This window comes from Protopterus annectens, chromosome 13.part0, assembly GCF_019279795.1.
Source record: "Protopterus annectens isolate FY-2018-M chromosome 13.part0, PAN1.0, whole genome shotgun sequence".
NCBI classification, from domain to species: domain Eukaryota; kingdom Metazoa; phylum Chordata; order Ceratodontiformes; family Protopteridae; genus Protopterus; species Protopterus annectens.
In genome coordinates, this window is record NC_056747.1 from 386,445,447 (window position 1) to 386,459,282 (window position 13,836).

General features: G+C 38.0%; 1 protein-coding gene across 2 annotated transcripts in view; it reads right to left on the reverse strand.

The window, feature by feature from the left end:
- The window catches only part of LOC122787353 (calcium/calmodulin-dependent protein kinase type IV-like), a 632,731-nt gene that overhangs the window by 284,597 nt on the left and 334,298 nt on the right, over nucleotides 1–13,836 (reverse strand). For both annotated transcript variants that reach the window (XM_044054009.1, XM_044054010.1), the window contains one exon: nucleotides 6,512–6,584. In XM_044054009.1, coding sequence (XP_043909944.1) covers nucleotides 6,512–6,584 — 73 coding nt within the window. The remainder of the gene's footprint in view (nucleotides 1–6,511; nucleotides 6,585–13,836) is intronic.

Here is a 13,836-nt window from a genome sequence, read left to right on the forward strand (position 1 = left end):
ACACAACTGGGGGGGAGGGGGGTGTTAGCATTTCTAAACTCATCCAGCCACTGGTTGAGTTGTGCCTGCTTGCGTCTCTTTAGGTCACTGTAGTGGTGTCTACATTGCTCCCTAGTGTGTGGTTTGCCAGTTGCACTAGACACAGCCTTTGCAAGGCTGTTCCAAGCTGCAGCCTTATTCTGAGACCCAGCATAGTACACCTGCAGCAGCCTACAACTGTAGCACTTCACTTGGAATGCAACAAATATTTTTGACTCCTCCACACCCCATCTCTGTACCCTGAATTTGGCACCATCCTTGCCATCTCCTGCCATGTTTGCAAAGGTCCTTCAACAACAGTTGCAATGTTTTCCCACCAATTTGTGATATCACATTTTACGACCAGTGTGCAAACATACAAAACCATGCCGACCGGATTTGCATGATGGTACGCAAAGAAAAACACTGCCAAAGAAGTAGGGAGATTATGAAACAGCAATGATGATGTGACATTTGGCACTGATTTATGGCATTTGTGCTGGTATACCTGGTCACATTTTGTCCAGTGGTCAACACTAAAATGCTAAATGACTTGGCTTTTAAGCCATGACTTTGGAGGGATCAAAGGGATGACTTGGCACATATTTTGTGGGGGCTTACACAGTGTTAAAAGTAATTTGCACAGTGTGGGATTCAAACCTACGTAAAACAAAATGCCTAAATTCCCACACAGGTGATTATTCCTCATTGCCACAGAAGACATTTTATCAACTATGGTCATTACAGATCTACAACTTAAGTAGTAACTGCTGCTATACATTAGTTATGCCTGTATGTGTGTGACATTAAATGGTCCTGGCTTAATCATTCTCAGGTGTGGTGCAGGACTAATGTCTGACATTATACTGGAAATTAATACACTTGCATGACTTTATAATAGAGTTTGGAGCTATGATACATACCTCACAATACATTTTTGTTTTACAGTTATACTTGGGTTATGGGAGGGGTGTAGATGACTGTCACCAAACTATTGTTTTCATCACAGATATGCAACTACATTTTTAAAACTTAATCGTCACTGTCATGTTATACCAGTTACACACAATATATCTGATACCTACAAAAGTATGTGGATGCAAGCAGTAATGATACCTTTCTGTCAATCAACTTGCTATACACAGCTATTGCTATGTAGTATTACCTTTATAATCAAAGCTGTGTGAAAAATTACAGTGGGATACCTTTACTAATAAGTGGAGTGTGCTTGATTTGAGCCTGACTCCTCTGTGTTCTGAGCATGAACTCACCACACTTAAACCTGGTGCCACAGGAAAAGCTAGACAGCAGGTATATTTTTCACACTCAGTACTGTCCAGAGTGCTGATGGCCATATCTCACCACTAAGCCTATTTGCACAAAGGAAGGTGAACCAAATCAAAATGTTTACTTCTTTCCTTAAGTAGTGAACTGTGTTTATGCACAGGTAGGCAACGTACACATGGAAAAGGCAACAGCGAACTCATATTACCTGTGTAAGTACTCATTATGACCCCCCCCTCATTAAAAATTTTTACTCTGAGACTTGAACCCTGCTTTACCTCTGCTCTCTCTTTTTAGCTCACAGTATTTACACCTTATGCCACAGAGACAGTCAGATAACAAGTGGAATTTCTGCAATCATTACCATCCACATTGCTAATCACTACTCAATGCTACTTAGCAAGTTTGTGCTTTGTAAGGCAATTGAAACAACTGAAATTACATTTTCAGATTTAAGCACTATGCCACACGCCGCACACATGAAAAAAGAAAGAAAAAAATGACAAAATGGAAACAAAGGTTCAGCAATTATACAGCTCTGAATAAGAGCCATCAGACTATTGCACTTACACAATACAGTTGTAGTGGCTTTGCAATAGCAATCCAATAATGTGCAAACACACAACATTTCATATACAGTGTGACGATGTGAGGTATTGCCAGCTATACCAGGAGACGTAGGGCAGTGGATGTGTAACATATGCCAGCACAGTTAGCTGGAATTTTGTAAAGAATTACATATCATTTGTATATCAAACTGATTTGTACAGATGCTTATGTTGAAAAATATATTTGTGAAGCTGCTTGTGTTAAAAATGTACCAACGGTGTGCCCTGCTGGACAGAAAAAAGAAATATACATATATTATTGTCACTGTTTAAATGTATATGTTTTAACAGAGGATACTACAAGATAAGAGGTTAATCTTAATCCACCTGACTTTGGAAAATAGTAAGAAATTAAATTACTGGGCCTAGGCCATAAAGATGTCATCTTACAGTTCTCATTGCAGCCAGAGACAAAGTCTGTACTAGGAAGCCTGCTGCATTGTCATTGGGTTGAACTAATTGCTACTTTGGAAGGATGGAGTTTTGAAATTGTTTTATGACTTCCAGGAGCTTCAGAAGATCTTAGCAATTATGTGTGTGTGTATTACTGACACAGAGGTGCTAAATCCTGGTAGTTTCTAGCAATGGGGGATTGCATGGGAACCAAAAGTCAGATAACCAGATGTATGTGATGTTATTCTGTAATCCAGGACAAAATTATACTTTAATACCAAGTGAGACTAAAGTCTCATGGCACTCTGTTTTTGTAACCTGACAAAGAAGGATCTCTCACCCACTTCATCTTGCCTTGCTCTAGTAAGTAACCAGGGAATAAGAATTCTTTAGATCAGTCAAGAAAATATAGTTAGATTGGTTAAGTATTGTTTTTCTGTAATTGTGTGAACCTGTCCATCTGTGTTATTTTTAATATTTCCTGTGATTGAAACTCTGGTGTTTATTGTAAATATATATTTAGTATTTTCATGTTCTTTTATTATTTATTATTAAATATATTTAAACTTATTTTTAATATTTCCCGTGATTGACACTCTGGTGTTTATTGTAAATATATATTTAGTATTTTCATGTTCTTTTATTATTTATTATTAAATATATTTAAATTTTTCATTGTGGCTGGTCTTTTAGAGAACATTTTAACCTTTGAGAGTACTTACATTTATTTGGTGACACTGCAGCCACTTCTGAAAACCTTGCTGTCTCATCACCATTACCTTTTGTAGTAATATTAAGTTCTCTCATATAATTTGTATCCTTGCAAGAGCCTTAGAGTAGCTGGTTTTGGGGTGTCTGGTAGCAGTGTAACTACCCTATAGTCTGGACAGAAGGTGGTCTAGCTAGTAAATCTATGCTATCCTTTCCCAGGTGTGTGTGTGTGTGTGTGTGTGTGTGTGTGTGTGTGTGTGTGAAAATCAAATCTTAAAGTGTTTGTGTGTCAGCTACCTGGAGCAGGGACACTAAGGACTGGTTTCACAGAAAGGGTGCTGGAGGACTTGGCTTGGACACTCAGCTGAGGACTCAACCCTTCAGCTGTGCCAGTCGGGAGGCTTACTGGGGAGGGAGACAGAGAAACCCAGACGCCGGACTGAGTATGTTCCCTGTATGCTCTTAAGGAAAATTGTGCTTGATGCAGAGAGCTGCATCTGGAAATACTGGGTGTATCCATTTTTGTTCCAAGTGAACATCCTCTCCAATGCCAGTGGTGAGGATTCAGGCTCCTTGTTTACTGGCCCAGAGTGTGGACATCACACCCAGTAATAAACAGTTCATACAGTCAGACATTCTCAGTTGATTGTAACTGTGTACATAACATACTTAATAGAATGAGTGATCACGCATTACCTAAAAATATATTTACAAAACTGCAGCTCTGCCTTCTCTTTGTATTCTGTAAGAATTGTGGATAGCAATTAATAAAGAGCTGCAGGACTTTATCTGGGAGGGGAACATGGCAAGAGTCAAGTGGGACAAGCTGAATCTTCCAGTAGAACAGGGCTGATTGGGATTACCCAATTTGAAGGGGTATTTCAGAGATACACAGTTATGGCTCCTATACATAGCACAAGCAGAAAACTATAATTCAAAATAGAAAGGGATGATGATGAAATGGGGGGAAGCTCAAGAAATAAGGAGAGACTAGGATTTTGGATGTAGGTCTTTAAGGAGAATAACAATAATCATATAGAATTTTATAGCCATTAAGTAGCAAAAAGTATCCTAAGAACTAAGCCAACATGGGAATGGAGAAAGGAGATTCTGTCAATAGGAGTGATTGCAATTAGGGATATAGACAATAGGCAAGAGGGGACTGGAATTTATTGAAGAAAACTGGCAAAGGAACAAAGGTATTGGGAGCAAAAACCAGAGAGGGAAAATGATAGAATGGGAAGATGCCAAGAATTTATTTGGACTGCAGGTTAAATATAGATTTCCCTATCAAGGATTGATATCAGAGTATAGGCAAAGAGAAAGAAATGTGTGTGGGGGGATGTCCTAAACAAAAGACCATCACTGGTAAAGTTTTTAGTAGAATCTAGAACAGAAGCTGCCATTATAAAAGGAATAATTATTAGACCATATAAAATATTGTATGATAACTACAGAAATCAATCAGAGGAGGTTAGAAAGAATTGAGAAGAGAAACTAGATAAAGAATTCACAAAAAAAAAACCAATGGGAGGATATATGTATGTCTCCCAAATATGCAGCAAAATCTAGAAGATTTAGGATTTTTGTTTGAAAGTGTGTACATAGATATTTTTATACCCCAAGTAGACTCCAGAGAATTTTTCCTTGGGTAGACTGCAAATGTTGGAGGTGTGATGGGAAAGAAAGAGGTGATTGGAACATATTTTCTGGGAGTACAGTGAAATGACGGACTTTAAGGATTCTCTGCGGGATGCACTGTTGGAGGTGATGGGTGGGCAGATTGGTGTGATAAGGAAGATGACTTTTCTGAGCTAGGATACAAAATCGGAATTGCCTAGGCATGGTAAGGCCTTGCTGTGTCTAATTATGGTGGCTGCCAAAAAAGCAATTACTAGAAAATGGAAATCAAAATCTAAACCAACTTTACTAGATGTAGTAAATATAGTGAAAGAGATAAAACAACTGGAATTGAGATCTTTAGAAAAGGGTAGTAGCAAACTACATATGAAAAAAATGGGAATTGTGTGAACAATACATACAGGGAAGAATGAGGTTTAAAAGAAGGCAGGACTTAAATGAGCTATGTAATGTTTGACTGAAAATGATTGGGTAGATTACAAGTGATGTATCATGTTTGCAGCTGGGAGTGTGTCAGTATGGTTTGTGATGTAAAATGCTTGCAACTAGGATTGTGTCGTATTGTTTGTTTTCATTTATCTAAATGTATGATTGCCTATGTCATAAGTGATGGTTTAATAAAGATGTTTCTTGTTTAAAAAAGGGTAGGAATTGAATAATTTATGTAATGTTGCTTAGGTTATATGATATGTATAGCAATATATGTGAAGTATAATATTTGTAAACGTGAACTTGTTAATACAGTTTGATTACTTTTATATAAATGTAAATGTACCTATGTCACAAGTGTTAATTTAATAAAGGTGTTTAAAAAAAGAGCTGGTTACTGAATACAAATCGGTGCACTATCATGTGCCCATCGCAATGTGATGTGCATGCAGTTTCAGAGCCGTATAGGGTTTATTGAATCCTGACCAAGATCTTTAGGATATAAAGTTCTTACAAAAATATATCTATAACATGCACATATGAAGACTCAGTAACTTGTACTCAAGCTAGAAGGTAGGTTTTCTGTTTCAAGCTTGCACAATACACGGGCTATTACTGTGGATACCCTGTACCCTTGCCTTGAAACTGTAAAATTATGCAATCTGTGGCTTACTCCAGGTATGTCACTTCTTTCTATAAATGTGTTTAGGCTAGTGCAATTATCTGTTCATGATAATTGTTTACTAGTATTTATTCAGCTCTACAAAGTCCCTGTCTATATGTGCTAATATATATGTTTATTGGTTTAGGCCATGGTAGTAAAGTTAATGTGTAAAGTTAAGGCTTATCAGTCACCATACCTCTTAACTTCTCAGATGAATAATTCTGGACACAGTCACTTTTGTGTATGAAAAAATCTGGACAAATTCAAAAATAAGGGGGGATGGGCAAAGGCCTAAAATAAGGGACATTTTTTTTAAATATTTCTCTAATTCATTTAAAGTTAGAACATCATTCTTTATATCAATATGCATTTTTTCTGAACAGTAAAAAGTATGAAACTCTAATGTCTGGTATTATTGACAGATTGTAATGCTCAATTTACCAAAAAATCAAAGATTTTATGAGTAACAGGACAAAGTATGAGGTAAAATCAGGGACCACTCACTGAGAGGTATGTCTACTATCATTTACATCTTTTGGCTTGGGTAATGACTTTAAAAGCTCCTTAGACCTGTTAATGTATCAAGTTAACAAGTTTTTTGAAAAAAGCCAGAAGCTTGACACAGCCTGGTTGTTGCAGTATGCCCTGCCTAGTTGCATCAGCTTCTCCCACTCTTCTGAAGGCTTACTGTTTCCCATAATCCTTTGTAACTCTTAACCTTAGAGCACAGCTATTTGACAGAAGATTCTCAGATTTGACTTACCGCAATGGCTTCAAGTATCTGTTTGACCACATGAGCAGCATCCCTTTCACTGTAGTAACCTCGTTCAACAATTCTGGAAAATGAAAGGTTATAGATTAGCACTTTGTTTAATATTTTGTACATGTGTCTGCACTGCTGGTATATCACATGGATGAAGTGCCTGTGGTTAACAGTGAACAAAGCTATGACATTAGACAGAAAAGCATAACACTGGGAGGTCATGTACTTTAGATGCTCATTCATAAGACTAGCAAATAGACATTTAAGTAATCTGAATTAACCCTTTAATTTATGGGGTACCACAGAGAACCTAACTTCTTAGCATAGTTCATGGCGTAGAGACCAGTCAGCTGCTACGTAACATTCATTTTTATTACATCTGGATTTGTCTCTTATGATTACATGAACACTGCTCTGTTATTACACATGATGTGCTTTTTACAAAGAAAACAGAATGGCAAAACGTTATATCATCATATCAGAGACAATATCTGCCCACTATTCTATGATGACATACAGATAAAACAGCGTAATGAACTTTTCATTATGCCATTATAAAAAGAAGTTGTACCATTACTTCAAAAAGGAGGTTTCCAACAGTAACACTGGACTAAGCTCAGTGACTGCTCCCATCTACTAAAGGGCTTTGAAGTAGGAAAGGGAGAAACATCTGTTAGCATAGTACTTACTATGAGGGAGTGATTTGGGAGTGTCACTCAACCACCACACCATTTTGTGTAGGCAGAATGGTCACCTGGCTGTTTGCTACGGAGAGGACTGTTGAATCTTTTGTACACCTGTGAATGTATGAAGTGCAGATATCAGTGCATGTCCATGCTTTAGGACAATGGAATAAAAATGACTGCCTTTGAGCAAGTGACAAGTCTCTGATCCATGACACCATTAAGAAGTTAAGCACTGTGTAGCACCCCATAAGTATGCAACTTTCAATGACTAATATACCCCAAAAAAGAGGATGTACAGACCCAAGAAAGATAATCCTGTGGTGTCATGATGGATTCGGGGTGAGTCATTATTAGAGAGTTATACAACATGTAAAAGGGCTCCCTTATATGGAAAAAAATGAGATAGAGAAACTTGACATTTGACACTGGATTAGATCACAAACTGATTTTTTTAAGCAGGCTGGATTTGGACAAGCTTCCTGAGCCCATTTAAAAGTGTTAACAGGTCACATCTGGCCCATGGTCTGGGATTTTGATAGCACTAATCTTGCATCACAATAGAAGACTGACATTACTTCATACCATCTTTTGTTTTTCCTGTCATTTTGGAACTGCTAGTTTCCTGATTAATAATGCATTTTACATGTAGGTTACTGGTTGTTTGCCCAACTTTCTGTTCAACATTTACCAAAAAATGTCTGTTCAACATTTACCAAAAAATGTTACTATTTTTGCATATTTGAAGAAATAACTGATTGTTTATTAACAACTAAATTCATAAAGAAATGTGCTGTAATAGGCAAACTGTACCAAAAGACTTACATTGGTCAACTGTTTTTGTCTAGAGGCAGCATATGATAAAAAGGCAAATAAAATATGTAGAGCAAAATCCTTAAAACTAACTTAAGAAAGAAACAGATTATGGGACTTTCAATATGGCTGCACAGTGAGCAACAGCCTAACTTCTGCTCTCCCAGTGTGAAAACAAAAACTGAGAAATGGCAGCCAGAGAAATTTGTCAGCTTGGCAAAATTCAGTTACTGGCTAGTAAGTACACTGGCTGGATGTCTGCAAATAAGAAACTAAGCCTGAAAGAAAATCAGCTAGAAAAGGTGAAGAAAAGACACTGAATGGGAAGAATCCTGCATCTGTTCAGCAAAAAGCAGTTCAAGCTCCAGCTTTGTTGCAAGACATGGCTTCCAATAATCTAGAGGTAAAATAAGTCAAATGTGCTCAGAGCTGATTAAATTAAATGAAACACTGAAGGAGTATACCAACTCAAATAAGAAAAGGCTGGAAAAATGGAAGAAGCTTTAAAAAGATATTCAGATGAGCTGATAATACTGCAAAAAATAGGCAGAAATGAAGAAATGGTTGGCTGAGTATGAGACTGCTTAAGATGAGATGTTTTAAAATGGTAGAATTAGAGGACACAGCACATAGGGAAAATCTGAGATTTTCTGCTGTATCAGAGAAATTAAAAAGAACCAACTGTATTAATTATATGAAGACACAAATAAGCAACTGGACTGGTATTCCACAGCAGGAACTGTTAATTGAAAGGACACACTGTATATATCCTCCAAATATGGTCATAAGAATGCAGCCAAAAAATCACTTAGAAAGCCTGAAAGAAAATCAACTAGAAAAGGTGAAGGGAAGACACAGAATGGGAAGAATTCTGCAGATGTTCAGTAAAAAGCAGTTCAAGTTCCAGCTTTAGTAAAAGAGATGGCTTCCAGTAATTTAGAGGAAAAAAATAAAGGCAAGTGTGCTCTGAGCTGATTAAAATAGGCAAAACATTGAAGAAGTATATCAACTCAACAAAAGGTTGGAAAAAATGGAAGAAGCTTTAAACAGCTATTCAGATAAAATTATAAAACTGAAAAAAAATCAGAGATCTAACTGAAGAAAAAGCTGTCTGAGTATGAGAGAAAATCTGATATTTTATGCTGTACTAGAAAAGCTGGAAGGAACAAACTGTATTGTCAAGTAATTTACTGTAAATAGTTTGTTTAAATCTTTTTATTGCTTACTTTATTTGTTACACCATGCTGTAGCTGTATAACCTCTATACTTGAATGTTATTATTTTTGTACTCTATTGGAGGTTTTCTCCCCGGGTCTCTGCTGAAAAAGGGTTCATGCCCAGCCAGACTAACCCGGTCAACAAATGTAAAATAAAATAAAATAAATAAATAAAATAAATATTAATTTTGTGAAAACAGAAATATGTAATTGGACTGGTATTCCATAGCAAGATTTGTTAATTGAAAGGACACATCATGTGTATTCTCCAAACTTGGTCACGAGAAAGCAGTGAAGACCTGTTGGTAAAGATGCAATCATTCCAGAAGAAAGAATTCATCCTGACAAAAGTGTGGCAAAAGGGCAAATTATGAAAAATTGGAGACATCAGAGTGTTAGAGGAAAATGATTATTCACTGTACACCAGGCAGAAGACAAGCAAATGTATCCCAGCAAACAGGCAATGTTGAGAGGCAGGTATGAGATTCAAGCTGCTGTATTCAGCTGTCTTCAGAATATTTTTTTTCCTGGAGGATGAAAGTCATTTTTTGATGCAGAATAGGCTAAGGAGGAAATACAAAAGTTCATCCAACAAGAAGTGAGGCATGAAATAGAAGGGGACTCTGCTTTTTATTCTTTTGATAAACTTTTTCCAACATTTCAAAGGAAAATGCTTGAGAGACATAAAAAAGCACATGAGTTGACTAGAATAATTTGAAGTTCCTTAGACTTGAATCAAAGCCTGGCATTGGGAGATGAAGATGAACAAGTAGAAAACTAACAATGCTGAAATTAGGGAATAAATGTGAGACTATAAAGCATCAATCACATTTGCAAAATATGGCTTTATAAGAAACAGTGGCTGAGAAAGATTGGATTTTTGTTGACCTTGCTAAACTTGTTGAGGGAATGACAGGCTTATACCCCACTTCATCATTAATGATTGGAAGGACATTAAAAGGAAGAAAAAATAAAAGTAACTATAAGTAAAACATTTTTTGTTCTTAACAGTATTTGTATAACATATTTCATGATACAAACTGCATGTTATGTAGTAGTCATTTTCAGTGATTGTTGGATGTGATAAAGATACTAAAGTAAACAGGTATTTTTTTATTTTTAATAAATGTAGGCATTATAATGTAAAAAAGAGAAGAAATGCTGGACAAAGGCACATTTAAGTTAAAAGGCTGTAATCATGGGCTGCTGGGATGAGGATGGAGTGCAAAAGTACATTATTTATAATATATGTTGAACTGAAATGTTTTCTTTTACTTTTGTATTTGTAAATATCTGGAGTAATGCCCTTGGCTTAATCCAATGACATTTTTTGTGCAAGCAAGTGGGTTATATAAGTGAGAGATCACCATGTAATGAATAGTCTTCCTTAAATAAATAAATGTTCAGTGTGAGTTGAGACGTCTGTAGCTGAGGGAACTGGTAAATTTTGTTGTTATGTTTCAATGGAAATAAGCTGAATAAAGTTGAAAGCTATAAACTGAGAAGCATGGACAATATTTAATGAGATAAACATAAAATTAAAAGATACAAGGACAAGCAGCTCAGTAAAAAATAAAGATTGAAATGATTGAAAATGAATAAGACAGAGCAGCTTTTCCGGCAACTAAATAATTTAATGCATTTACTAGAACAGTGTATAATTTAGTTTTATTTAAAGATAGCCAGTGCACTTTTTCTTTAGGCTAAAAGATAATGTCTCTGAAAGCATACAACTGTTTTTCACATCTGGGAGGGGAATAAAGATAGATGAAGAACAGACAGCAATTAGTGTAAATAGGAGCACAGGCTATAACATGCACCTTAGCAAGGATAAATAGAAGTTATGTTCTTACCATAACGTTCCATGTTAGTTGTCTTCTTCTCGCCTTCTTCTTGCTGGATGGGTTCGGAGCCGACCTCGGCTCTGACTCGGCCACTCTAAAAGCTCGAGAGTTGGTTCCACCGGCTCGAGGCTCCCCTTATATCCCACAATGCTAGGCGAGAGTTACCTCAGATCTCGTTTGTAAGCTAACCCCAGCTTATAATAGTAACAGTATAACTGTAAACAGAGTCCACCTCTGACAACAGGAAGAAAGAAGGGTGACCTACATCCTGAACCAGGAAATATGCATAATAGCATATATCTAAGAAAGAGGTGGTAGAAAGAGAGGTCACAATCACAACTCCTCTAGGTCTGTCCAGGCCAGGGGGAAGGAGGGTGGGATGCAAGAAGAAGGCGAGAAGAAGACAACTAACATGGAACATTATGGTAAGAACATAACTTCTATATGTTAAGTTGTCTATCTCGCCTTCATTCTTGCTGGATGGGACCGCGTCCCTAGCACCTTGTCCCGGGTGGCCTAACGGAACAGACTCCTGAGAACAGTGGAACCAAAGTTAGCTCTATGCCTAGAAGCTAAATCCAACTTATAATGAGAAATGAAAGTGTGAGGAGTAGCCCAAGTAGCCGCTGCACAAATGGTGTCAATAGGCAGTCTGTCTTGGAAGGCTAAAGAAGTAGCCAAGGCTCTGGTGGAATGGGCCTTAGGTTTATTAGGCAGCTTTTGATGTCTAATTTCATATACAAGGGAAATCAAAGATGTTAGCCATCTGGATAATGATACCTTTGAAACTGAAAGTCCCTTTCTGCTTTCCGCATAGGAGACAAACAGCTGATCAGATTTTCTGAACTGTTTTGTTCTATCCAAGTAGTACCTCAATTGACGGTGAACATCCAGGCAGTGTAATTTTGTTCAGACCTATTGGAGTATTCTGGAAAAAGACAGGTAGATCAATGCTTTGATTTAGATTTGACGTCGAGACCACCTTAGGCAAAAAGGACGGGTTAGTTCGTAAGGATACTCTGTCCTTATGAAACAAAAGATAAGGAGGACGACAGCTGAGTGCTTGAAGCTCTGAAACTCTTCTAGCTGATGTAATAGCTACCAGAAAAAGAGTCTTCCATGATAATAATTTTAAAGAACAGGAGACTGCAGGTTCGAAAGGGGGGAGAATCAAAGAAGCAAGAACTAAATTTAGGTCCCAAGGAGAAGGAGGATTTCTTATAGGAGGTCTGAGAAGAAAAACTCCTTTCAAAAAGGCTTTGCAAAGCTTGTGGGACATTAAGGCAGATTCAGAAATACCCACATGAAAGTTAGAAATAGCTGCCAATTGAACTTTAAGTGTAGAGGGAGATGAACCTGCATGGAAGAGTTCAGCTAGAAAATCAAGGACTAATTGGATGGAAGCAGTGAAAGGATCTATGTCCTTTCCTTGAGCCCAATATGTGAAGCGTTTCCACTTACTCAAATAAATCTTCCGAGTGGAAGATTTATGGGAAGCTATCAAAATATCTCTAACAGAGTGAGATAATTGAGGAAGCCTGGCTAAGTTTGGAATTGGAGGAACCAAGCAGTGAGGTTCAGAGAGGGGAGGGAGCGATGAAACTGACCCGACTGATGGATCAAAAGATCTGGAACTAGGTCCAGATTCCACGGTCGCTCAAAAAGAAAGCGATGTAGAAAGGGGAACCACACTTGTCGAGGCCAGTAAGGAGCAATGAGGATCAATGAGGCCTTCTGAGCGATAGCTTTCTGTATCACTTGAGAGATTAGTGGGAAGGGAGGAAATGCATACAGAAGTCCCGGGGCCAAACTTGGACTAGAGCGTCTCTGCTGGGTTGGCCTGGTAAAGGGAATAGAGTGAAATATTCTCTGCACTTGCTGTTTTGGGGAGTAGCAAAAGATCGCAGCAAGGCTGACCCCACTTGAGAAAAATTTCTCTCACTACAGAGTCTTTCAGAGACCACTTTCGTGAGGCATGAGTATAGCTCTGCTCAACTTGTCCGCAATTTGATTGGACTTTCCGGGGATGTGCGTTGCTATCAGAAACCGCTGAGAAGAAATCGCCCATTGCCACAGTCTGAGTGCTTCTCGACACAGGGGTATGACCTGGTTCCGCCTTGTTTGTTGATGTACCACACTACAAACATATTGTCTGTTTGGATTGCAATCGTTCCCAAGGGAAGAGAGTCTTGAAGGGCTTGCAACGCTAAAAGCACTGCTCTCATCTCCAGAACATTTATGTGCAAGTGGCATTCGTTTGGTTGCCATGTGCCCTGGACCGTCCTGCCCTGATAATGCCCCCACCCGATCAGGGAGGCATCCGTTGTCAGAGTAGCAACCGGAGGAGGTGGAACAAAGGGTCTTCCCAACAAGAGCTGAGGGAAGACATCCACCACATGAGATGATTTTGCGCTTGCGTGATCATAATGGTGTGAGACATTGGAAGTTGCTGGTATGACCATTGAGTAAAGAGCATCCATTGAAGGATCCGCATGTGGAATCTGGCTAATGGAAGCAGAGGTATGGCGCTGCCATAATTCCCAACACTTTCAGAACTAACCTGGCTTTGATTCTGTTGTTGTTGAAAAGGAGTGATACCAGTTTGTGAATGTCTGTTATTCTCTGATGTGTTAGTCTCGCAGACATGTTTACTGTATCTAGATTTGCGCCTATGTAGGTAATAGTACGACAAGGCGACAAAACAGACTTTTGCAATTTATTGAAATACCCAGCTTTTGACAAATGCGAAAAGTGTAATCCCTGGCCAT